Consider the following 27,749-nt stretch of genomic DNA (forward strand, 5'->3'; position numbering starts at 1 on the left):
TTGTTTTCAAAATTTTTCCAACTTTGGCGCTTTCAATAAATATCCACAAATAATATTGGTCTATTTTTACCACCTAAATGAAGTACAATACGTGGCGAAAAAACAAAATTACTTGGATATGCTAAACCTTTACGGTGTTATTCTATGTTAATCTGACACGTCGAATCTTCAAAATTTGGCTTCGTCACTATGGGGTTAACATAACCAGAGTTCCTATGTTCTTTATGCATTACACTACTGGCTATAAAGGGTTAAACATCACTCATAAATAACACTTTACTCCCCACATTGCCATGCTCAAGAATCACTCTTAGCAGGCCCACTAACTCAATAATATCCTTTATTAATATGAACACTTATGTTCCGTGCCAAGTGGGGCATTCCCCACTAACCTACAGGGTTCCTAACAGATATCCTACCGTTGAATCCACAGTGATGTTCATCATATCTTTGGCCCTCGGTCATCAGGGATTTTTCGTTGTCCCTCTTCAGCCCCTATCATCAAGACCTTTTGCTGCAAAACTTTGGCTCCCTGGTCATCAGGGCCCTTTTCATTTTTTCTATCTGCTCTTCAGCGTGGGGACAGCACGACACCTGTAGCCAGCTGCCTCCATGACTTCACCAGTCTCTCTTGCTGGCATTTTCTTTTGAGCTGCATGAAATTAAACGTCTGCAGACTGAAGCTGCTGCTGCTCCACACATTGCACAAGGCTCTGACTTAGCTGCCAGATAGCTGCTGGCCCTTCCCCACTGTGTCACATGGGATCACACTGCCAATCAAAGCCCTGTTCTGGAAGTTTCTAGTATAACTCATTTGACTTCTTATTATAGGCCAGTTATTTTAGGAGCTTTGTGCTCCCTCTTGTGACCAACGTTAATAGTGTAGCCTGTAACAATTCTGTAACCTGGCTAGGATGCCACAGAGTGGCTGATTGCAACAGTGGACAGGACTTTGCTCTGGTGTGGCCGTGAGCTGTTGGAATCGATGAGGGGAGCAGTGCACTGCTCACCTCTCTTAGAATTCTGCCTGCAGAAACAGTATAGCTGACAGTGTTACACTGTTTGTGTAACTCCTATTGACTTCTATGGTAGTTACTGAACAGCATAATAAAGCATGTCCCAGTGTGTCCTTAACTCCTGACCACCCCCTACCAGGAGTTAAGAAGGCAAAGAGGATCTAAACTAGAGATAGGTGCTGGTCCCAGTGGTGGAACCCACATGTATCACGGTATATCTTGAGAATATGATATGAAGGTCTCAGATGGGAATATACCTTTTACACAATGGAAAGTAGCTGGCTCATTTGTATCTGTGCGCCATGTGTAGAAGTAATTGTGTGTGGGGGTGGGGAGGGAAGGGGGGTGCTGTGATCATCTATTGTGAATGCTGCTACTACTGTATTTCCCCGAAAATAAGACCATGTCTTATATAAATTTTTGTCCCAAAAAGGCACAGGGTCTTATACTTACCTAGCATTAAATGGCTGTGATTGGTTCAACGAGCACTGCATTGATTGGTTCGCGAGCACTGTCACTGAGCCATTCAGAGCCATCGCTTCCTGGACACAGAGTTTACGAACCCTGTTACCAGGGAGCAATGTTCTGTTGACTACTGAAGACTGAAGCAAGAACTCTGGAGCTTCGGAGGCCAGCGCCTGCCAGGTAAGTATTGTTTTTTGTTTTTTTCTAAATGCTGTGTAGCTAGACGTTTTAAAAAATATGAAACATGGCATCAAAATGTTAAAAAGACCACAAAAATTATTTTAAAATATGTTCAAAATAAAAACATGATTTTTACAATTATTTTCGGATGACCCATGCCCTTCAATACAGCTATTTATTGATTTTGAGTACTGATGTGTGAGATATGTGGATATCTTTCCTAACATTTGAATCCAGCATATGTATATGGAAAATAACACATTTATATAAAACAATGCTAAAAGTCTTTGCACTTAAAAATCTAAATTTAAGTAATACAATGAAACACAGTATGTTTACATTACCACATATATTCTTTCACCTAAAAATTCAAATATAAACTTCTGATAATGGTGCCTGATAAACATGTTAATGTATTTATCAAACAGTTTTAACAAGTGGTTTGTGATTTATTTCATTTTCCTAATGGTCTCCAATACTTTGGGGCAATTCTTTTCCATCTGACGTCTGCAGCCTTTTAAGAGATGAATCCTGTCTAGTGAGAACACCTCCCCATAGTCCTTGAAAACCCCCTGTAAGGGCTACACGCTTCTCTAGAAGAGAAAGAAACACTGTAATAAAATTCTAAATAACATCTCTAGATTTCTGGACTACTTCTTAGCGCTTAAACAGACGGGCTAGTGAGCTTGCCGTTACAGAGCGTATTAGTGCATGAGTCAGTGTGAGTTTGAGAAAAAGACAAAACGGGAAGATAGAAAAACTACATGCAACTACATGCAAGAAAGATATGGCAAGTTCTACCTTTTCTCGTGTGTAGTATTACATGCTAGTGAAAATGAAACCATGGAAATCAATGGTTTCATTTCACCCCATTTTGCAGCCGTGATTTTCACGACTGCAAAAAGGGACAAAGTCATGGTCGTCTGAAGAAGCCCTTATACTAATGTTGAAGTTCCTCAGCCTCTTCAAGCTGCTGTGCACTTACCTAGCAAGGAATGTGTGTCTGGAGTAAGCTGGCTATTCATTGAGCTATGTAAGGGGTTTTCTGCAGTCTCCGGCATTACCACAGAAAAACATATGGACAGTAGAGGTGCATAGCCAGGAGTGGAGTGTCAAAGAATCATAGAATGGTAGACTTGGCAAGGACCTCCACGATCATCTGGTCCAATACCCTGCTCAGTGCAGGATTTACTAAATCATCAAAGACAGATATTTGTCCAGGCTTTGTTTGAACACTACCTGTTTCACTCATTGATCATGGTGTGTACAATTTTGCAGTGTGCACATCTCTGCAATGATTTTTTTATATTCTACTCAGTCATAGTCACAGAACAATGAAAATCACCTAAATGACTGATTCAGCACATCACAGACATGAATAGCACCTGAAGGACCCCACTGAATATAATGGATTCCGGGATTACTTAAAGGGGTTGTCCCGCACCGAAACGTTTGTTTTTTTTTTCAATAGCCCCCCCGTTCGTCGCGAGACAAACCCGATGCAGGGGTTTAAAAAAAAAACAACCGGATAGTGCTTACCTGAATCCCCGCGCTCCGGTGACTTCTTACTTACCTTGCGAAGATGGCCGCCGGGATCCTCACCCTCGGTGGACCGCAGGTCTTCTGTGCGGTCCATTGCCGATTCCAGCCTCCTGATTGGCTGGAATCGGCACACGTGATGGGGCGGAGCTACGAGGAGCCGCTCTCCGGCACGAGCGACCCCATTCAGAAGAAAGAAGACCGGACTGCGCAAGCGCGTCTAATCGGGCGATTAGACGCTGAAAATTAGACGGCACCATGGAGACGAGGACGCCAGCAACGGAACAGGTAAGTGAATAACTTCTGTTTGGCTCATATTTAATGCACGATGTATATTACAAAGTGCATTAATATGGCCATACAGAAGTGTATACCCCCACTTGCTTTCTCGGGACAACCCCTTTAACAAAATAGAGCAGCATGCTGCACTGTTTTGTCTGGCGTTTTGGACTGGACACAGTCGTCCCCACCATAGACACATGTATGATTGTTTTTTCCAGTACTTCTCACTATATACACATGTATAATACATGACTAGAAGCAAAAAATGGATGAGTTTAGTTTCAGCTTTTAATTTTGTTTTCTTCCTCTCATATAGGAGCTACATTTTTGGGGGAATGCATACTTCTATACTTGCATACTGTTGCTTGGAAGACGGGGGTACAAATTTACACCTCAGGGAGCTGAAAAGCAAGAATTTGCTAATGGAACATCTGCTCAGGAATCAGAGCTCAGGGTGCCTGTATGGCTATTTTTACTCTGGAGTTGATACCCAATCATACAGTTCTCAGTCTATGTCATGCGCAGGAAGCTTAAGATGTGGCATTCAGTGATGCAAGTTTTTATACGGCTGAACTGCAAATTGATTACATCAGAGCCTTTGCTTGGAATCAGCAGTAAAACATTGTGAAAGAATAAGAAAGAGCAGATTTACCAGAACAGGGGGTTGTACTACAATATCAATAATGGGTTTGACTACAGTTTAAGGCCTGTTTCACACAGGCGACGTTATATCGGCGCGAAAAAAATCACAGCAATATCACATTGATAGTCTGTGCAATATCACAATTTTGGGTTGCTACAAAGTCGTGGCTTTGTAGTGCTCTATTTCATGGAGACTTGAAATATAAGCCCTACCCTGAAAATAAGGCCTAGCTTCATTGAATGGCTGTTTATCAAGCGCTGGTTCTGATTGGCTGAGCAGAGGTGCTCGAGTGCCAATCAGAGGCAGCGCTTCCTGGAGGTGGGATTTTTAAATCCCTGACCAGGAAGAGATGTTTGAACACAAGTGTCAGAGATCTGAGAGAAGACGCAGTGGAGCTGCCAACGCTTCTTAGCAATGTATTTGTTTTTTTGTTGTTTTTTTTTTCCCCTGCAGCTAGGGCTTAATTTTAGGGCTTTTACAGTAGGATTTCCTACTGTAAAAGTTGCATCGCACAACACTAAGACCGCATTTTCGTGCAATGCGATGCAACACATAGGAAGGGTCCATCGGGAAACATGGGCTACAAAACATCGCAAATCGTGGTAATATTTAGCAACCCGCAATTTTTTTTCTTGCAATGTTGCAGGCTACAAAACCTTGCTAATGTTAAGGAACGCATAGGAAAGCATGGGCTTCACATAAATGCGATTTGTAGCACTGTCGCATTGCGAGAAAATCACGCGATTTTGTTGCCCGTGTGAAACTGGCCTAAACCTGCAAAGTATTGTCTCTGTGTACACTGTTTCCTTCTTGGTTATATATTTTCCTTAGGCAATAAATACATGTCTATTTATTTTCCCCTTCTGTTCTATACCCACACGAACAATTCCGTGTATATCCTGACTGTTTTATGCCTCTCATTCAGAGTGAGTTCTTCATTCTATTTTTGTTTTACCATTGCCAAATTAGATTAGGCAAAGATTAGCTAAAATTTACCTTTGCCAGATTAAAAGGGATTTATTGCCCTGAAGACCACATGACACAACATAATGTTCATTTGCTAGATCAACAATTCCCAACCAAGCTGCCGTGAGAACCTCTATTGCTTTTTGTTGAGGAACTTAAAGGGGTTGTCCCGCGGCAGCAAGTGGGTCTATACACTTCTGTATGGCCATATTAATGCACTTTGTAATGTACATTGTGCATTAATTATGAGCCATACAGAAGTTATAAGAAGTTTTTCACTTACCTGCTCCGTTGCTAGCGTCCCCGTTTCCATGGAGGCCGTCTAATTTTCGGCGTCTAATGGCCAAATTAGACGCGCTTGCGCAGTCCGGGTCTTCTTCTTTCCTCAATGGGGCCGCTCGTGCTGGATGCCGGCTCCTTGTAGCTCCGCCCCGTCACGTGGAGGCTGGAATCGGCAATGGACCGCGCAGAAGCCCTGCGGTCCACCGAGAGAGAAGATCCCGGCGGCCATCTTCAGCAGGTAAGTAAGAAGTCACCGGAGCGTGGGGATTCAGGTAAGCGCTGTCCGGTGTTCTTTTTTAACCCCTGCATCGGGGTTGTCTCGCGCCGAATGGGGGGGGGGGGGGGGGGGGTTGAAAAAAAAAAAAACCCGTTTCGGCGCGGGACAACCCCTTTAAGAAAAAGAATATATCTGCATCTGGTAAATGCAACTCATGTCTACTAGAAGTGCCATCCCTAATGCTGTCCACGACAGCTGAGTGGAGGAATGTCACCATTACTCATTCAGGGAGTTTCACTATCAGTGCTGATGTTTTCCCTCTTCAGTGTAGGTATGATTGGCTCTCTGAATGTGATTATTATGAGGCACGGTGAAGCTCTGGATGTGATTTCTCCAGGTAGAGAAGGTATGATGAAGCTCTAGATGTATTTACTGCAAGGAGAAGGGGCATGGTGAAGCTCTCAATGTGATTGCTGCAAGGAGTGGGTTGTTGTGGTGAAGCCCCGGATGTGACTATTGTAGTGGGAGACTGGTGAATGTCTAGAAGTGATTATTGTGGGTATGGCATGGTGAAGTTTTGGATGTCACTATATTACTAACATGGGGATCTGAATTCCCTATGCATTCTGGGAAGAGCGAAGAGTCACTGCAAGTGGGAAGATTCCTGAGATTAGCCAGGTCTAGCTGTTCGAAGGACATGGCCAGACAGCGCACCGTACGACGCTTGAAGTTGTACACTTAGTATCTTATAGTTATATATCTTCACTACAATTCTTGACATTTGGAAGTGGACATCAACTAACAGCATGGAAAAGGAGTCATATGCTGAGCTGCAACGTATGCTATATGTTTACAGATCTACCAGAGGAAAATCCAAACTTCACCTGCCAGAAATGCAAGCTTGTGTCTCTACTGGAGAAAAAGGTGCGTAGTCTTCAGGAGAGAATAGCTACATTGAAACTCACTAAGGAAGCAGAAGAAAGTCTTCAAAATGTTTAAGGAAAAGAAATGTCCAGTATACCTGCAGAAGCAGAGGAATGAAAGCATGTGACCCAAAGATGCAGGAGGATCAGGAGTCAGCCAGCACGCATATTGCTCAGGAGCTAGTACCATGTTCTCACGCAAAGAACTATGTAGTAAGCACACAGAGTCCTCTTAACCCCTTAGTGACGAAGCCTGTTTGCGCCTTAGTGACGGAGCCAAATTTTGGAAATCTGACATGCGTCGTTCAACGTGGCATAACTCCGTAAAGGCTTTACATATCCTAGTGATTCTGACATTGTTTTTTCGCCACATGTTGTACTTCATTTAGATTGTAAAAAGAGACCGATATAATTTGTGTATATTTATTAAAAGTACCAATATTGGAAAAATTTTGAAAAAATTGTCATTTTTTCACATTTTCAACCGTAATATCTCAAATATGTCCAAACATACTGTACAAATTTTTGATAAGATATGTATTTCCATCTGTTTACTTTATTCTGAATGCACACTTGAAAAACTTTTGTGTTTTTTTTTTTAACCATTTAGAGGACGTACAAATTTAACATTACTTTTCAGCATTTTGAGGAGCACTTTGTTTTCCTGCACCAAGGCAAGTTTGCAAAGGCTCATAAGTGTCAGAATAATAGATACACCCACAAATGACCCCATTTTAAAAACTACACTCCTTAGTGTATTCACTGAGGGGGGTCATGAGTATTTTGACCCCACCAGTTTTTTTCAGGAATTAGTTCAATTTAGGGGAGAAAAAATAAAATTTCATATTTTTGCAAATATGTCATTTTAAAGACATATTTTTTTCCTATAGAGCCCATGAAAATGAGGATTTACACACCAAAATGGATACCCCCGTTTCTCCCGTGTTCAGAGACATACCCATTGTGGCCCTAATCTCATGTCTGGATGCATAACGGGAGCCAAAATGAAAGGAGTAGTCGGTGTCTTTCAGAACATAAATTTTGCTTGAAGGCGTTTTAGGCCCCATAGCACTTTTGTAGAGCTCTTGAGTGGCCAAAACCAAAGAGAACCCCCACAAGTGACCCCATTTTGAAAACTAGACCCCTTAACGAATTTATCTAGGGGTGTACTGACCATTTTAACCCCACAGTTTTTGAATGAATTCAAGCCAAGCAAAAGGAAAAAATTGTGATTTTTGTTTTTTTGTCAATTCTGTCATTTTAAAAGCAGCTTTTTTTGTACAGCACACGCATGAATGAAGCCTTTCACCCCAAAATGGATACCCCCGTTTCTCCCGTGTTCAGAGACATACCCATTGTGGCCCTAATCTCATGTCTGGATGCACAATGGGGCCCAAAACGAAAGGAGTAGTCGGTGGCTTTCAGAACATAGATTTTCCTTGAAGGCGTTTTAGGCCCCATAGCACATTTGTAGAGCTCTTGAGCGGCCAAAATCAAAGAGAACCCCCACAAGTGACCCCATTTTTAAAACTAGACCCCTTAACGAATTTATCTAGGGGTGTACTGACCATTTTGTTCCCACAGTTTTTGAATGAATTGAAGCAAAGCAAAAGGAAAAAATTGTGATTTTCGTTTTTTTGGCAATTCTGTCGTTTTAAAAACTGCTTTTTTGGTACAGCACACACATGAATGAAGACTTGCACCCCAAAGTGGATACCCCTGTTTCTCCCGTGTTCAGAGACATACCCATTGTGGCCCTAATCTTTTGTCTGGATGCACAACGGGGCCCAAAATGAAAGGAGTAGTCGGCGGCTTTCAGAACAGAAATTTAGCATGAAGGTGATTTAGGCACCATTGCCCACTTGTAGAGCCCTTGAGCGGCCAAAACGACAGAGAACCCCCACAAATGATCCCATTTTGAAAACTAGACCCCCTAACGAATTTATCTAGGGGTGTACTGTGTATTTTTACCCTACAATTTTTGAATAAATCTAAGCAAAGCAGTAGGAAAAAAATTACAATTTTCATTTTTTTGGCAGTTGTATCAATTTAAAAACTGTTTTTTTTGTACAGCACACATAGGAATGAAGACTTTCACCCCTAAATTGATACCCCTGTTTGTCCCGTGTTCAGAACCATACCCCTTATGGCCCTAATCTACTTAAAGGACGCATGGCTAGGCCTATAATGGAAGGAGCACCCGTTGGATTTTAGGGTACAACGGAATAAATTCCAGGCCCCTTTGCCCACTTATAGAGCCATTGAGCGTCCAAAACGATAAGGAACCCCCACAAATGACCCCATTTTAAAAACTAGACCCCTTAACGAATTCATCTAGGAGTGTACTGCGTATTTTGACCCCACAGTATTTGAATAAATTTCTGCAAAGCAGAAGGAAAAAATTACGATTTTCATTTTTTTGGCAATTTTGTCAATTTAAAAACAGTTTTTTTTGTACAGTGTACATAGGAATGAAGACCTTCACCCCAAAATGGATACCCCCGTTTGTCCCGTGTTCAAAAACATACCCATTGTGGCCCTAATCTACTTACAGGAAACATGGCAAGGCCTGTAATGGAGGGAACACCCGTTGGATTGCAGGGCACAACTGAATACATTCCAGGCCCCATTGCTCATTTGTACGGAATAAAAATGGACTCCCTAAAAATCCCCCCCCCCCTCCGCGCCCTTTTCGGCGTTCCCCAAATCTTAGATAAAAGTAATAATGTGAACTGTGTGGTATTTCCAAAGACGGGTAATTATGGAGGCTGGTTGGGATGGGCCCATGGGGCAATAAAATCGGGTATCCCCCCTCCTCTCATGCTTTTTGGGGGTCATTTTTTGACCTCAGTGGCGGGGATGGGGTGTAAAAAGTGGCGTTCCGTGAGTCTCCGTAAGCTTGACGAGGTGCGGCGGTCTCACACAGAAGGCGCTCAACAAGGTGCTCCTGGAACTGCAGGAAGGCGAGTGTTCCCGGGGCTTCTTGTAAATTGCGTATTACAGGTAGCGGTCTGAATAACGCCGGACTTACGCAGCCGTAGGTGGATCCCATCTGTGAGCCCGGCTGTGACCCTGCGTACGGCCGCGTAATGTACTGCGCATAACTGCGTACTTACACGGGCGGTCATGCGCAGTACATTTTTGTTGTTGTTGTTGTTTATATTTCCCGCACCGTCGCTTAGCGATGACGTGGGTACCCGCAGCCCGTATACAAAGTAGTTGCGTATGGGCTGCGGGTATATCCGCGACCATGGAGCACAATGGGCTCTATGTTGCTGATATCCGCGGTAAAATAGAACATGCTGCGTTCTCTTTTCTGCGAGTGGATTACACAATTCCAACCCGCTAATGTGAGCGGAATTGTGTAATCCAATGCTATTGATCTGCGTATTACCGCTAATCAAACGCATGCGGAATCCGTAATTCCTATCCGGTCATGTGAGACCGGCCAAAGGTAGATCGCTACCTTTTTATCACGTGACCGGGGACCGCTCAACGAGGCCACCCATCACTGCTCCAGGCTCTCGGCGACCAACGTCGGCGACCGTTGGTCGCCGAGAGCAAGGAGATATTAAGTTTCCTGGGCTCCCCGACTCCTGCGCGTGTGTGCGGTGTTTTTCCGGCGGTCGCATGCGCAGAATACGGGAAAGTTCACGGAAGAAGATTGCGTCGGGGTGCAAATATGGAGGCCTCCGGTAAAAAGTTTTATCTCCTCTCACCGATCGCATCGGTGAGGGGAGATGAACCTTCCCCTTTTTTTAACTTTTACGTGATTGCCATTATTCTTTGGATAACAGCGAACACGTGATCAGGAACCGCTCACCGCGGCTCTCCGTGAAATCTCCAGGCTCTCAGCTAAGTTTTGTAGCCAGGAGCAGGGAGATTTTAAAAAACCACGGCTTTTGCGCATGCGCCTGCCACATTGGCGAAGGGCGCGTGCGCAGAAGCTGGGGTGAGGTCCGCGGATAAATCCGCAGGCCTTAGGTATGTCATTTCATCCTCCCTCACAGATATGATCCGTGGGGGGAGATGAAACGCAAGGTTTTTTTAACTTTTTAAAACTTTTTTTTACTTTTTGCACTTTTTTTTTTTTTACCTTTTACCCCTTTTTTTATTTATTTTTTTAACTTTTTGCACTTTTTTTTTACTTTACATGATCACTGTCATCCATTGGATGACAGTGATCATGTCCCTGGTGACATCTCTCTGCTCTTGGCTACACATGGCAGCCAGGAGCAGAGCAATTTTGAATTTCCCGGGGCTCGAGCCCCTCTGTGCACGCGCCCGATGTCAATCATCGGGCGCACATGCGCAGACGGGAATTTCGGGTCCCGGGACATCGGGACATCGCAGAGGACCGGGGGTGAGTATCTTCACCTCCCCTCATGGATCCGATCCATGAGGGGAGGTGAAACTTTACTTTTGTTTTACTTTTTCAACTTTTTCGCGATCACCGCTATCGCAATGGATAGCGGTGATCGCGGGCCCGGGGACCGCTCACAGTGGTCCCCGGTAACACCTCCTGGTTCCCGGCTACCTTCAGGAGCCGGGAGCCAGGAGATTTTAATTTTGCCGGGGACACCCGGGCTTCTGCGCGTGACGTCATCGTCTTGCGCGCATGCGCAGAAGGCCGCCGGCGGGTCCGGGAGGACCAGATCTCCGGGGAACATCGCCGACAAGCCGTGTGAGTATTTTCAGCTGCCGTGATGGATCCGATCCATCATAGCAGCTGAATTACTACTTTTTTACAGTTTTATTTACTTTTTTGCGATCGGCGCTATTCATTTTATAGCGCCGATCGCAATACCGGGGGGGACTGCCCGCATCCTGGGATGACAGCTCCATGCTGTCGGCTACCTGCGGGCACCGACAGCATGGAGCTGTCACGTCCTCAGGCCAGTGGGCATCAATCCAAAGAGGATGCATAAAACTACGTCCTCTAGGATTAAGGCCCACTTTCTGAGGACGTAGTTTTCCGATGGGGCGGTCGTTAAGGGCTTAAATAGAGAAAAAGAAGTGCTGTTGTGAAGAAGAAAAGGAGAGTGGTGGTTGTGGGGGATTCCCTATTAAGAAGAACAGACACCTCACGAGAGGTGTGCTGTCTTCCAGGTGCACAAATCAAAGATGTTTCTAGGCTGTCAAGACTTTTCAGTTCTACAGAACACCACCCATTCCTACTAATACATTCATCTTCCCTATGTGCAGGTCTGAAGGAGAGATAACCACACAGGCCTGTCACATCCTAACACAAATGGAGAGATCATAAAACTGTCACATTCTTTAGCAGTGGACTGATTAAGTATTTACCTCTCTGTTTATCTTGTATTGTATTGTTTTAAGTACAAATCAATCTCCGATTTCTGTGCCTTTTCATGCGTGTAAATTTATATTTATGTGTGCCCCATCCAAATCCATTTAATTTTGCCTGAGGAAGGGTCCTGGGAGGATCCGAAAGCTTGCAATAAGATCATGTATTTTTGTTAGCCATTAAAAGGTATCATATCTACAGGATTACATGGTTTCTCTTACTGAGAACAATCACGTTTAGAATCCAGCTGTTTACTCTTTTCTTCTATTCACAATTATTTAGGCTGGGTTCACACAGGGCTGATTTGCCGCGGTTTTGCTGCGGTTTTTCCGTTGCGGTTTTGAAGCAGAAGAAAAGCTTCTGCGGCAAAACCGCTTCAAAGGTTAATTTTGGCTTGCGGATTTTGCTGCGGTTTTTGTGTGGAAAAATCTGCAAGCGTTTTTTTCCGCAGCACTTTTTTACTTTTTTGCCGCGTATTTGGTGCGGTTTGGGCTGCGTCCATAGAGGTCTATGGACAAAAAAGCGCCGCGGAAGAGACCGTAGAATAAACATACTGCATCTTTTAAAACCGCGCCGCAGTTGCATTTCCGCACTGCGGCTGTGCGGAAAAAATCCGTCCTGTGAGAACAGCTTTTTGGCAAATCTCATTTGTTCTGCATTGCACTGCAAACGCAGTGGTTTTGCAGCAGTGCGGATATGCAACGGCAATCCGCGGCAAAACCGTGGCAAATCAGCCCTTTGTGACGACACATATTGTATAATATAAGGGTATGATCCCATAAATCGTTTGCTATGTATCTCTCTATTGTCTAAGGCATCAGAAAGCTCTGGTTAGCTGTGGCTTGCATTGGATAGAAAAAGTTTACACCTATTACAATGCCATGGTTTTGTCATCTTAAAAAATACAACAAACATGAATCAATTCAGATTTATTTTACCTTTAATGTGACCCATTATCTGTACAATTTCACTGAAAAACAAACTGAAATCATTGAGGTTGAAAAAAAACCAACTAAAATAATGAAGTTGCATAAATATGCACAGCCAAAAACTAATACTTTGTTGATGTACTCTTTGATTGTATGACAGCATTCAGTCTTTTGGTGTAGGTGTCTATCAGCATAGCACATCTTAACTGGGCAATCTTTGCCACTCTTCCTTGAAAAGTGCTCCAAATCTGTCACATTGTAATGAGATCTCGTGTGTACTACCCTCTTCAGGTCAACCCACAGATTTTCAGGCAGTTTCGGGGTCTGGGCTTGACTGGGCCATTCCAAAACTTTGATCTTCTTCTGGCGAAACCATTCTTTTGTTGCTCTGGAGGTATGCTTTGGGTCATTGTCGTACTAAAAGTTAAAATTCCTTTTCAGCTTCAGATTTTTAGCAGAGACCTGAAGTTTTTGTGCCAAAATGGACTGATATTTCAAACTCTTCATAATTCCCTCCACCTTGGCTAAAACACCCAGTTCCACAAGCAGAGGAAAAACAGGCCCAAACCATAATGCTGCCTCCACCATGCTTCACTGTGGGTATGGTGTTCTTTTGGTGATGTGCAGTGTTGGCTTCGCACCAAACATAAGTTTTGGAATTGTGGCCACAAAGTTCAGCCTTGATCTAATTGGACCATAACACGTTCTCCCACATAGTTTTGGCAGACTTGATGAAGGTTTGGGCAAAACATGGCTGGGCTTGGATGTCTTTCTTGTTAGAAAATGCTTCCATTTTGCCACACTACCAAACAGCCCAGACATATGAAGAATACTGGAGATCATTGTCACATGCACTACACAACCAGTATTTGCCAGAAATGCAATAAGTGTAGTTACAAGCAGCACTTTCTCCAACTCCAATAAGGCAGGACTGTATTATTTATGCAAGCCACAGAGCAGGAATTCGGATCCAAAATTCCAGAAATAAGCCAAAAAGATAGTCCGTGGCAGCATGCAGGGATGCAATAAAAAGTAACCTTTATTCCTCCATTGTAAAAGCTGCAACGTTCGATCTTAGATAAGCACTTGCCAGAAATTCCCGCAGCTCCTTTAATGTTGCTGTAAGCCTCTTGTAATGCATTGGAAAGTTTTTGGTCCCCTTCTCCTGACTGATACCTTTCAGCAATCAGATCTTTTTTGATGCATTGTAAGATCTTTATAGACCATGGCTTTTGCTGAAAAATGTCAGGAAAATCCGACTAGAACAGCTGAAACTTTATATAATGTAAATCAGAATCACTTTAAATAAAAGCAGCTGTGTACTGACATTTGAAAAGGTAATTCTGAACACATCTCCAAATATAAGAGGCTGTCCACACTTATGCAACCATATTATTTTAGTTTTGTGATGTTTATTTTTCCACCCGAAATGATTTGTTTTTTTTTTTATGGAATTGTATAAATAAGGAGTCACATTGATGGTGAAAATAAATTGGAAATGATTCGTCTTTGGCCGCCTGCAGACGAGCGGGTCGGATCCGGCAGCGAGAATTCTCGCCACGGGACCCGACCCAAAAGCCTGCAGTGACGAGCGCGTACTCACCCGCGCCTGGCGGCCCCGGCTCTTTCATGTGCCGGCTGCCGCGCAGCCGGCGCATGCGCAGACCGGAGCCGGCGGCCGGGTGAGTGCGAGCCCCGCACAAAAATAGGACATGCCGCGGTTTGTTTGCCGCGCGAGATTTCGCGCGGCCAAACCGCGGCCGTCTGCATAGGAGTGCGTATTGTAATGCACTCCTATGCAAACTTTCAGTGGCGGAAATCCCGCGGGAAATACCGCCGCGGGATTTCCGCCCGTGTGCAGGCGGCCTTTGTCTGATTTTTTTAACATGACAAAAACTTGCCATTTTAACAGGGATATATACTTTTTATACCCACTTTAAGTGCTTACTAACTGTGCATGGTTCATAGCAGCATAGTTTTAGGTAATCCATGTGGCCATTAACCATATACAGTCAGTAAGCACTTACATCATTAGAGAGCTTTAATTAGCCATAGCTTTCTGCCGCATATTGGCACATCTCAGCCATGCAGCAGATGCAAGACAAATGTTTTATGGGACTGTACTCTCAAATTGACTGCATTTTTTACAGCAGTACAACCATAGGTTAAAAAAATAAATTGCATGAAATGCATAGCGCAGATAGGAAGACTGAGATTCAATGTAGGTTTTTGCTGTGTAGTTAACTAACCTCCTGGAGATATGGGATGCATTAATCTGTTCATCTGAACATTCCAATGTCGGACATTAGTACTGGCTTGATGAAGTTTCCTCTGAGCGACCTGAGTTTGAATAAAAATAAACATGACTTACAAAACTTTCAAAAAATGGACTAATATAAAATCTATGTTTAAAGGAGTTGTCCGAGTTGTTACACCCCCTACTCATGTACTAACATAACAAATAGTGATATACTCACCTCTCCCCACTCCTGCTGTGTCCCTCACCAGTGCTCAGAAACTTCTACACTAAATTAACAGATGAAACCCAGTAACGTTTCTGCTAAACTCAATACAGTAATGTGTTCATCCAGCAGTTTCATTACTATATGTTATGTCAGTATGAGCTGCTGGGGGTCTGAGTTCTCTGTGAACTTGTGTCCTGGATTACAGATGGAATGGATTTTGTCTGGGTTGCTGGTTTAGTACACCTGGAGGTTAATTGAGAGGGTTCTTAATCCCTCCTCATATTTAGAGCTGTGCTAAATTAATTGTTCTATGCATTCCCCTTCTGGACGTGCTAGAGAGCATAACTGTGTGCAGTCACTCATCTGGTGCTTTGGTTTCCTGGGTTTGCTGGAAGCGTTTAAGATAAGTCCTGTGTTTTGTGTTATAGTGTAGTGTGCCCAATGGGATAGGGTTTTTGGTAACACCAGGTCAGGGTGAGCTAGTGCCCTTGGTTCCAGAGTGAGTGCATCCTCATGAGGACGATCCACTCATTATTTAGGCAGGGATTATTTGACTTTTTAGAATCTTATAGTGAGAGTTCCTCTAACCTTAATTTGTTTCTCATTTTCCAATTTCTGTTTGCTTTTCAGGTTCTATGGTGTTAATAGTCCCCATGTGTTTGTCCCAGGAGATTACTTTGTCCTCACGTGGTAGCAGATGCTACACTATACTTACAATGTTTGATATGCTTTGTACTGTTTTATAACAAATGATTTTACTGATTTGAAAAACTCATAACCCGTTTAATAACACTCAGATACATAAATTTGATATCAGTGTAAACAGAAACACAAAAAGTTTTGTTGCACAACATCAAAAAAGGTTTTTCACATCAGAAGTGTTAAATATGAGCCCCTTTTGTCACTCAACACACATTGAGCCTCTAGTTAAATTCATGCCAAACACATTGACGCGTATCACAATTGACTGATGCAATCCGTTATGTGTAGTCATAGATCATGCATAGTGGGTTGTAAGGATGGCATGTGGACTCTCTAACTCTTTTACCAGAGAAAAAAATCCCAAAGTGCAAGGGCTGGGGAACATGGAGACCATGCAAGAAACTCACATTCATTATGACCTACACAGCCAATCCATCTGTTTGGTAGTCATTAGAGATGAGCGAGCACCAAAATGCTCGGGTGCTCGTTACTCGGGACGAATTTATCGCGATGCTCGAGGGTTTGTTTCGAGTAACGAACCCCATTGAAGTCAATGGGCGACCCGAGCATTTTTGTATTTCGCCGATGCTCGCTAAGGTTTTCATGTGTGAAAATCTAGGCAATTCAAGAAAGTGATGGGAACGACACAGAAACGGATAGGGCAGGCGAGGGGCTACATGTTGGGCTGCATCTCAAGTTCACAGGTCCCACTATTAAGCCACAATAGCGGCAAGAGTGCCCCCCCCCCCCTCCCAACAACTTTTACTTCTGAAAAGCCCTCATTAGCATGGCATACCTTAGCTAAGCACCACACTAGCTACAACAAAGCACAATCACTGCCTGCATGACACTCCGCTGCCACTTCTCCTGGGTTACATGCTGCCCAACCCCCCTCCCCCCTGCACGACACAGTGTCCACAGCGCACACCAAACTGTCCCTGCGCAGCCTTCAGCTGCCCTCATGCCACACCACCCTCATGTCTATTTATAAGTGCGTCTGCCATGAGGAGGAACTGCAGGCACACACTGCAGAGGGTTGGCACGGCTAGGCAGCGACCCTCTTTAAAAGTGGTGGGGCGATAGCCCACAATGCTGTACAGAAGCAATGAGAAATCCAATCCTGTGCCACCTCCATCAGGAGCTGCACACGTGGGCATAGCAATGGGGAACCTATGTGCCACACACTATTCATTCTGTCAAGGTGTCTGTATGCCCCAGTCAGACTGGTAATATGTACCTTAACAGTAACCGCGTTGGTGGTAATTTGGTGGTGACTGCGGACCTAGTAGCACGGTTGTATTTTGTTGGTTTTCGGAATGTGGCCAGGATTAAGTGGGCCGTGGCGGGGGGATGGTGGGGGGGCTCTCTTTTTGTGTCGGTAAAGGTGAAATTCTTGGACTGCCACCAGACGAACCAATGCAAAGGCATTTGCCAAGAATGTTTTCATTGTTGGAGGAGGAGGGGGATGTTTTTGAGGCACTACGTGTCCTCTTCACGTGTCCGTGGTTATATGCACCTTAACAGTAACCGCGTTGGTGGGAAATGGCCTCGCCGCCATCATGTCTTTGGGAAGCCTCTGTTTCCACACCCCAGAGACATACCATTAGCAGCGGTATAGGCAGAGCCCAGAATTCGTAACATTTCAGCCGTAGCATTAGGACAGGCCCCACTAACATATCACTAGCAGCATTATAGGGGGAGCACAGTATTAGTTCCATTTCAGTAATAGTAGCACTCAAGACAGGCCCCAGTAACAATTCCGAAGCAGCAGTATAGGAGGAGCATAGTCTAAGTTCCATTTAAGTAATAGTAGCAGCCTACACAGGCCCCAGGAACAATTCCGAAGCAGCAGTATAGTGGGAGCGCAGTCTTAGTTCCATTTCAGTAGCTGCAGTATAGCCAAGGCCCAAGTTACATTTATGTAGCTAAAGTGTAGGCCAACCCCACACACCTTTCTGTACCATGAGTGCAGGCGAAGAACATAGAAATTGCTATGATTACACTGTAGGTGAGGGCCCAAAAAAATTGGTGTACCAACAGTACTAATGTACCTCAGTAAAAATTGGCCATGCCCAACCAAGATGGCAGGTGAAACCCATTAATCGCTTTGGTTAATGTGGCTTAAGTGGTAACTAGGCCTGGAGGCAGCCCAGTTTAATGAAAAATTGGTTCAAGTTAAAGTTCCAACGCTTTTAAGAGCATTGAAACGTATAAAAAAATTTTAGAAAAATTATATGAGTGAGCCTTGTGGCCCTAAGAAAAATTGCCCGTTCAGCGTGATTACGTGAGGTTTCAGGAGGAGGAGGAGGAATATTATACACAGATTGATGAAGCAGAAATGTCCCCGTTTTGGATGGTGAGAGAGAACTATGCTTCCATCCGCGGGTGCAGCCTACGTATTGCTTAGGTATCGCTGCTGTCCGCTGGTGCAGAAGACAAGTCTGGGGAAATCCAGGCTTTGTTCATCTTGATGAGTGTTAGCCTGTCGGCACTGTCGGTTGACAGGTGGGTACGCTTATCTGTGATGATTCCCCCAGCCGCACTAAACACCCTCTCCGACAAGACGCTAGCCGCAGGACAAGCAAGCACCTCCAGGGCATACAGCGCTAGTTCAGGCCACGTGTCCAGCTTCGACACCCAGTAGTTGTAGGTGGCAGAGGCGTCACGGAGGACGGTCGTGCGATCGGCTGCGTACTCCCTCACCATCCTTTTACAGTGCTCCCGCCGACTCAGCCTTGACTGGGGAGCGGTGACACAGTCTTGCTGGGGAGCCATAAAGCTGTCCAGGCCCTTAAAGACTGTTGCACTGCCTGGGCTGTACATGCTGCTCGATCTCCGCACCTCCCCTGCTACCTGGCCCTCGGAACTGCGCCTTCTGCCACTAGCGCTGTCGGATGGGAATTTTACCATCAGCTTGTCCGCCAGGGTCCTGTGGTATAGCAACACTCTCGAACCCCTTTCCTCTTCGGGAATGAGAGTGGGAAGGTTCTCCTTATAACGTGGGTCGAGCAGTGTGTACACCCAGTAATCCGTAGTGGCCAGAATGCGTGTAACGCGAGGGTCACGAGAAAGGCATCCTAACATGAAGTCAGCCATGTGTGCCAGGGTACCTGTACGCAACACATGGCTGTCCGCACTAGGAAGATCACTTTCAGGATCCTCCTCCTCCTCCTCCTCCTCCTCCTCAGGCCATACACGCTGAAATGATGACAGGCAAGCAGCATGGGTACCGTCAGCAGTGGGCCAAGCTGTCTCTTCCCCCTCCTCCTCATCCTCCTCATGCTCCTCCTCCTCCTCCTGAACGCGCTGAGATATAGACAGGAGGGTGCTCTGACTATCCAGCGACATACTGTCTTCCCCCGGCTCGGTTTCCGAGCGCAAAGCGGCTGCCTTTATGGTTTGCAGGGAAGTTCTCAAGATGCATAGCAGAGGAATGGTGACGCTAATGATTGCAGCATCGCCGCTCACCACCTGGGTAGACTGCTCAAAGTTTCGAAGGACCTGGCAGATGTCTGCCAACCAGGCCCACTCTTCTGAAAAGAATTGAGGAGGCTGACTCCCACTGCGCCGCCCATGTTGGAGTTGGTATTCCACTATAGCTCTACGCTGCTCATAGAGCCTAGCCAACATGTGGAGCGTAGAGTTCCACCGTGTGGGCACGTCGCACAGCAGTCGGTGCACTGGCAGATTAAACCAATGTTGCAGGGTGCGCAGGGTGGCAGCGTCCGTGTGGGACTTGCGGAAATGTGCGCATAGCCGGCGCACCTTTACGAGCAGGTCTGACAAGCGTGGGTAGCTTTTCAGAAAGCGCTGAACCACCAAATTAAAGACGTGGGCCAGGCATGGCACGTGCGTGAGGCTGCCGAGCTGCAGAGCCGCCACCAGGTTACGGCCGTTGTCACACACGACCATGCCCGGTTGGAGGCTCAGCGGCGCAAGCCAACGGTCGGTCTGCTCTGTCAGACCCTGCAGCAGTTCGTGGGCCGTGTGCCTCCTATCTCCTAAGCTGAGTAGTTTCAGCATGGCCTGCTGACGCTTGCCCACCGCTGTGCTGCCACGCCGCGCGACACCGACTGCTGGCGACGTCCTGCTGCTGCTGACACATCTAGATTGCGAGACAGAGGTTGAGGAGGAGGAGGAGGAGGGTGGTTTAGTGGAGGAAGCATACACCGCCGAACATACCACCACCGAGCTGGGGCCTGCAATTCTGGGGGTGGGTAGGACGTGAGCGGTCCCAGGCTCTGACTCTGTCCCAGCCTCCACTAAATTCACCCAATGTGCCGTCAGGGAGATGTAGTGGCCCTGCCCGCCTGTGCTTGTCCACGTGTCCGTAGTTAAGTGGACCTTGCCACTAACCGCATTGGTGAGGGCGCGTACAATGTAGCGGGAGACGTGGTCGTGCAGGGCTGGGACGGCACATCGGGAAAAGTAGTGGCGACTGGGAACTGAGTAGCGCGGGGCCGCCGCCGCCATCATAGCTTTGAAAGCCTCCGTTTCCACAACCCTATACGGCAGCATCTCAAGGCTGATAAATTTGGCTATGTGGACGGTTAACGATTGAGCGTGCGGGTGCGTGGCGTCGTACTTGCGCTTGCGCTCCAACACTTGCGCTAGCGACGGCTGGACTGTGCGGTGCGAGACATTGGTGGATGAGGCCGAGGACAGCGGAGGTGAGGGTGTGGGTGCAGGCCAGGAGACGGTAGTGCCTGTGTCCTGAGAGGGGGGTTGGATCTCAGTGGCAGGTTGGGGCACAGGGGGAGAGGCAGCGGTGCAAACCGGAGGCGGTGAACGGCCTTCGTCCCACCTTGTGGGGTGCTTGGCCATCATATGTCTGCGCATGCTGGTGGTGGTGAGGCTGTTGGTGGTGGCTCCCCGGCTGATCTTGGCGCGACAAAGGTTGCACACCACTGTTCGTCGGTCGTCAGGCGTCTCTGTGAAAAACTGCCAGACCTTAGAGCACCTCGGCCTCTGCAGGGTGGCATGGCGCGAGGGTGCGCTTTGGGAAACAGTTGGTGGATTATTCGTTCTGGCCCTGCCTCCACCCCTGGCCACCGCACTGCCTCTTGCATCCTGCCCTGCTGCTGCCCTTGCCTGCCCCTCTGAAGACCTGTCCTGAGTAGGCGTTGCACACCAGGTGGGGTCAGTCACCTCATCGTCCTGCTGCTCTTCCTCCGAATCCTCTGTGCGCTCCTCCCTCGGACTTACTGCTCTTACTACTACCTCACTGCAAGACAACTGTGTCTCATCGTCATCGTCCTCCTCACCCACTGAAAGGTCTTGAGACAGTTACCGGAAGTCCCCAGCCTCATCCCCTGGACCCCGGGAACTTTCCAATGGTTGTGCATCAGTGACGATAAACTCCTCTGGTGGGAGAGGAACCACTGCTGCCCAATCTGAGCAGGGGCCCGAGAACAGTTCCTGGGAGTCTTCCCGCTCCTGAGCATGTGTCATTGTAGTGGAGTGAGGAGGCTGGGAGGAAGGAGGAGCAGCAGACAGAGGATTCGGATTTGCAGCACTGGACGGCGCAGAACTCTGGGTGGATGATAGCTTGCTCGAAGCACTTTCTGCCATCCACGACAGGACCTGCTCACACTGCTCATTTTCTAATAAAGGTCTCCCGCATGGACCCATTAATTGGGCGATGAATGTGGGGACGCCAGAAACGTGCCTCTCTCCTAATCGTGCAGCAGTCGGCTGCGACACACCTGGATCAGGAGCTTGGCCTGTGCCCACACCCTCACTTGGGCCTTCCGCGTCCTCGGCCGCGTCCACGTCCTCTAGGCCTACCCCTACCCCTCAGCATGCTGTATTACCAGTGATTTCCAAGCCAGGAAAGAAATTGGCGCAAGCCTGCAGCCAAAATAGAATTTTTTCCCTTGTTTTTCAAAGGACAAGCCACACTGCGTGTATTCAATGAATACTACTAAGTTTAATAACTGTGTTGTGGCCCTGCAAATGTGTCACAGAACTGCAGTGATGCAAAGTTATTCGCTACAGCAGATCAGGGATTTCCCATGCAGGAAAAAAATTGGCGCAAGCCTGCAGTAAAACGTAGCTGGCTGCGTCTGATTTTTTTTTAACGTTCTGCACGCAGCACACACGTACCCAGAGCCCTGAGGACTGTCAGAGGCAGGCGAAATAGAATTTTTTCTCTTGTTTTTCAAAGGAAAAGCCACACTGCGTGTATTCAATGAATACTACTAAGTTTAATAACTGTGTTGTGGCCCTGCAAATGTGTCACTGAACTGCAGTGATGCAAAGTTATTCGCTACAGCAGATCAGGGATTTCCCATGCAGGAAAAAAATTGGCGCAAGCCTGCAGTAAAACGTAGCTGGCTGCGTCTGATTTTTTTTTAACGTTCTGCACGCAGCACACACTTACCCAGAGCCCTGAGGACTGTCAGAGGCAGGCGAAATAGAATTTTTTCCCTTGTTTTTCAAAGGAAAAGCCACACTGCGTCTATTCAATGAATAATGTATGTCTTCTGGCCCTGCCTACACAATTCTATCCCTGTAGTATTAATGCCGGGTGCAATGGTCTGCACAGCCGGTTTTGAGGAAAAAAAAAAAATATGCAACACTGCTAACAGCAGCCTGGACAGTACTGCACACGGATAGATGTGGCCCTAGAAAGGACTGTTGGGGTTCTTGAAGCCTACACTCACTGCTAACACTCTCCCTGCCTAACCACCACTTCTGTCCCTATTGCAGGGCGCAATGCTCTGCAGATCCAATTTTGAAAAAAAAAAAAAATACAGTGCTAACACAGTACTGCACACTATTAGATGTGGCCCTGAGAAGGATTGCCCTACAGGATGGCCCTGTAGGGTTCTTGAAGCCTACACTAACTCCTAACGCTCTCCCTACAGCAGCTCCAGCACGATACCACTTTCCCTCAGCTAACTCACAAGGCATCTGAGCCGAGCCGCGGGAGGGGCCGATTTTTATACTCGGGTGACATCAGATCTCCCCAGCCACTCACAGCAGGGGGGTGGTATAGGGCTTGAACGTCACAGGGGGAAGTTGTAATGCCTTCCCTGTCTTTCAATTGGCCAGAAAGGAAACTGAAAGTAACCGGAACACCGCGTGGTACTCGTTACGAGTAACGAGCATCCCGAACACCCTAATATTCGCACGAATATCAAGCTCAGACGAGTACGTTCGCTCATCTCTAGTAGTCATCTATTGAGCTCAATTCTGACTTCATTATGAAAATGTAAGGGGAATGGGGGTGCGTTCCCCATTCTTTTGGAAGAGAAAACCTGGAATTTCCAGTTCCAGCTGCAGCAGAAGCCATATTTGTAGCATGTCCAGATACTACATTCCTGTGGTAGTTTCTGCATGGAATAAAGAACGGTCTTCACACTTTTCTACAGTTTATAGTGCAAAACACTGGAGCTTAATCACCAAGGCAGTTTTACTAGAACTGAAAAAGAACTAAAATAAACCTTGTTATGTTCGTGCAAATAAAGCTATCTGCTACACGATATGCTTCTGGTGTCCAAATTGGTTAGAAGTATATTTATGCCCAGAAATAACTTGTCAAACCACATATGACTTGATGTGATCAAGTGAAATCAATCACTGGTCACAGAACTGAAGTAACCTCAAAATCTTGACTGATCTTGCTGATTTAAAACCCTCATAACTCATTACATTTAATGACACTCAGATACATACATTTGATATCAATGTAAATAGAAACTCAAATGTTTTCATTTAGCAAAATTGTCTAACAATAAGAATGACTTTGTTGCTCATAGCAACTAATAACAGCACAGCTTTCATTTCTCAAGCTGCTGAGGTAAAATGAAAGCTGTGCTGTGATTGGTTGCTATGGACAACAAGGACAGTCTTACAGTTATACAGCTTTGCTAAATGATGCCCAAAAAGTTTTATTCTCCCGTAGTCATCGTTAGGGGTATATAAGACAACATGGCTCCTAACAAAGACAGGAGAGCATCTTGTAGTCTTGATTTTCAAATCTACCAGTCTATTAATAGTGTGCAACATTATTTTTAATTTTTACAAAGTCTTGTGAAGATCCACCCAGTGGGTGCACAATTGATAAATGGTACTCCAATTTTAAGGAAAAAGGTTGTATCTGTATGCAAAAATTATCCTGCCGTCCACCAGTAAGCGTGGAAACAGTGGAGTGTGACTGCGCAAGTCTCACACAAAGTTCTCAGAAATCCACTATCAAAGCAAGCAGAGAAATGAATAACACGCACCAGACTGTGTGGAAGATTCTGTGCATACATTTGTGAGGTTATTCCTTCTGATTGCAATTGTTACAGGTCATGAAACCAGATGACAAAGTGAGGCAACGTTTTGCAAGAGTATGCAAACTCTAATAGAAACCGATGGTTTCCTGCAATCTTTAGTATTAAGTGATGAAGCCACCTTCTACGTTTTCCGGCACAGTTAACAAACATAATGTCAGAATCTGCGGGAGGTAAAACCCACATGTCTACATGGAGCATATGCGCGGCTCTACCAAGGTGAGAGTGTTTTGCACTACGAACTGTAGGAAAGTGTACAGACCCTTCTTTTTCCATGCAAAAACTATCACAGGAATGCTACAAATATCCCAGGTTTTCTCTTCCAAAAGAATGGAGAACTCACCCTCATTTCCTATCTATTTTCAGAATAAAGTCAGAATTGAGCTCAATATGTGACTACCAAACAGATATATTGGCTGTACAGGTCGAAATGATTGTGAGTTTCTTCCTTGGCCTCCATTTTCCCCAGACCTTGCGTGTCTATCCTTTTGTATTGACAATCGAATCTGAGATTTAAGGAGGACAACAGAAGTACTTAGCAACATTGTTTGAGTATATCATTCAAGAGAAGGTACCTTGTTCTGCTACAGAGAGTAGCATAATGCACGCATTGAGCGAGTTTTACCAATTACGGAGAGCTCTACAGACTGTAAGAGGTCCGTTCTATAATACAGATCTGTGCTGTATGTGGTAGAAATAAACCAGCTCCAGTGTTTTAATCAACGAAAAAGAACTAAAAAAAACTTTTATTGATTATCTTAATAAAAAATATTGAGACGGACAAATACTGAACAAAAAGGAAGAAAGGACCAGATACTCTGGAGTGGATTTATGGATGTTCACCCACACTGAATATAACTGGTTTATTATTAGAGATGAGCGAACGTACTCGTCCGAGCTTGATATTCGTGCGAATATTAGGGTGTTCGGGATGCTCGTTACTCGTAACGAGTACCACGCGGTGTTCCGGTTACTTTCAGTTTCCTCTCTGAGACGTTAGCGCGCTTTTCTGGCCAATTGAAAGACAGGGAAGGCATTACAACTTCCCCCTGTGACGTTCAAGCCCTATACCACCCCCCTGCTGTGAGTGGCTGGGGAGATCTGATGTCACCCGAGTATAAAAATCGGCCCCTCCCGCGGCTCGGCTCAGATGCCTTGTGAGTTAGCTGAGGGAAAGTGGTATCGTGCTGGAGCTGCTGTAGGGAGAGCGTTAGGAGTTAGTGTAGGCTTCAAGAACCCCAACGGTCCTTCTCAGGGCCACATCTAATAGTGTGCAGTACTGTGTTAGCACTGTATTTTTATTTTTTTTTTCAAAATTGGATCTGCAGAGCATTGCGCCCTGCAATAGGGACAGAAGTGGTGGTTAGGCAGGGAGAGTGTTAGCAGTGAGTGTAGGCTTCAAGAACCCCAACGGTCCTTTCTAGGGCCACATCTATCCGTGTGCAGTACTGTCCAGGCTGCTGTTAGCAGTGTTGCATTTTTTTTTTTCTCTCAAAACCGGCTGTGCAGACCATTGCACCCGGCATTAATACTACAGGGATAGAATTGTGTAGGCAGGGCCAGAAGACATACATTATTCATTGAATAGACGCAGTGGGCCTTTCCTTTTAAAAAAAAAGGGAAAAAAGTATATTTGGCCTGCAGGCTTGCGCCAATTTATTTCCTGCCTGGGAAATCAAATCACTGGTAATACAGCATGCTGAGGGGTAGGGGTAGGTCTAGAGGACATGGACGCGGAAGGCCAAGTGAGGGTGTGGGCACAGGCCGAGCTCCTGATCCAGGTGTGTCGCAGCCGACTGCTGCGCGATTAGGAGAGAGGCACGTTTCTGGCGTCCCCACATTCATCGCCCAATTAATGGGTCCACGCGGGAGACCTTTATTAGAAAATGAGCAGTGTGAGCAGGTCCTGTCCTGGATGGCAGAAAGTGCTTCGAGCAAGCTATCATCCACCCAGAGTTCTGCGCCGTCCAGTGCTGCAAATCCGAATCCTCTGTCTGCTGCTCCTCCTTCCTCCCAGCCTCCTCACTCCACTACAATGACACATGCTCAGGAGCGGGAACACTCCCAGGAACTTTTCTCGGGCCCCTGCTCAGATTGGGCAGCAGTGGTTCCTCTACCACCAGAGGAGTTTATCGTCACTGATGCCCAACCATTGGAAAGTTCCCGGGGTCCGGGGGATGAGGCTGGGGACTTCCGGCAACTGTCTCAAGACCTTTCAGTGGGTGAGGAGGACGATGACGGTGAGACACAGTTGTCTTGCAGTGAGGTAGTAGTAAGGGCAGAAAGTCCGAGGGAGCAGCGCACAGAGGATTCGGAGGAAGAGCAGCAGGACGATGAGGTGACTGACCCCACCTGGTGTGCAACGCCTACACAGGACAGGTCTTCAGAGGGGGAGGCACGGGCAGCAGCAGGGCAGATAGCAAGAGGCAGTGCGGTGGCCAGGGGTAGAGGCAGGGCCAGACCGAATAATCCACCAAGTGTTTCCCAAAGCGCCCCCTCGCGCCATGCCACCCTGCAGAGGCCGAGGTGCTCTAAGGTCTGGCAGTTTTTCACAGAGACGCCTGACGACCGACGAACAGTGGTGTGCAACCTTTGTCGCGCCAAGATCAGCCGGGGAGCCACCACCAACAGCCTCACCACCACCAGCATGCGCAGACATATGATGGCCAAGCACCCCACAAGGTGGGACGAAGGCCGTTCACCGCCTCTGGTTTGCACCGCTGCCTCTCCCCCTGTGCCCCAACCTGCCACTGAGATCCAACCCCCCTCTCAGGACACAGGCACGACCGTCTCATGGCCTGCACCCACACCCTCACCTCCGCTGTCCTCGGCCCAATCCAGCAATGTCTCACACCGCACCGTCCAGCCGTCGCTAGCGCAACTGTTGGAGCGCAAGCGCAAGTACGCCGCTACGCACCCGCACGCTCAATCGTTAACCGTCCACATAGCCAAATTTATCAGCCTTGAGATGCTGCCGTATAGGGTTGTGGAAACGGAGTCCTTCAAAGCTATGATGGCGGCGGCCCTGCGCTACTCAGTTCCCAGTCGCCACTACTTTTCCCGATGTGCCGTCCCAGCCCTGCACGACCACGTCTCCCGCAACATTGTACGCGCCCTCACCAATGCGGTTAGTGGCAAGGTCCACTTAACTACGGACACGTGGACAAGCACAGGCGGGCAGGGCCACTACATCTCCCTGACGGCACATTGGGTGAATTTAGTGGTGGCTGGGACAGAGTCAGAGCCTGGGACCGCTCACGTCCTACCCACCCCCAGAATTGCGGGCCCCAGCTCGGTGGTGGTATGTTCGGCGGTGTATGCTTCTTCCACTAAAGCACCCTCCTCCTCCTCCTCCTCCTCCTCAACCTCTGTCTCGTAATCTAGATGTGTCAGCAGCAGCAGGACGTCGCCAGCAGTCGGTGACGCGCGGCGTGGCAGCACAGCGGTGGGCAAGCGTCAGCAGGCCGTGCTGAAACTACTCAGCTTAGGAGATAGGTGGCACACGGCCCACGAACTGCTGCAGGGTCTGACAGAGCAGACCGACCGTTGG

The 27,749-nt window shown here is 46.6% G+C and overlaps 1 protein-coding gene across 1 annotated transcript in view; it reads right to left on the bottom strand.

Annotated features, from left to right (window-relative positions):
- Positions 1-1,993: 1,993 nt before the first annotated feature.
- DEF6 (DEF6 guanine nucleotide exchange factor) overlaps positions 1,994-27,749 on the bottom strand; it is a 495,476-nt gene continuing 469,720 nt past the window's right edge. The window contains exons 10-11 of the mRNA XM_066608975.1: positions 15,000-15,090; positions 1,994-2,254 (exon numbers count right to left, since the gene is read on the bottom strand). Coding sequence (XP_066465072.1) covers positions 2,124-2,254; positions 15,000-15,090 — 222 coding nt within the window. The 3' untranslated portion in view covers positions 1,994-2,123. The remainder of the gene's footprint in view (positions 2,255-14,999; positions 15,091-27,749) is intronic.

The sequence above is a fragment of the Eleutherodactylus coqui genome, chromosome 1 (genome assembly GCF_035609145.1).
Source record: "Eleutherodactylus coqui strain aEleCoq1 chromosome 1, aEleCoq1.hap1, whole genome shotgun sequence".
NCBI lineage: Eukaryota > Metazoa > Chordata > Amphibia > Anura > Eleutherodactylidae > Eleutherodactylus > Eleutherodactylus coqui.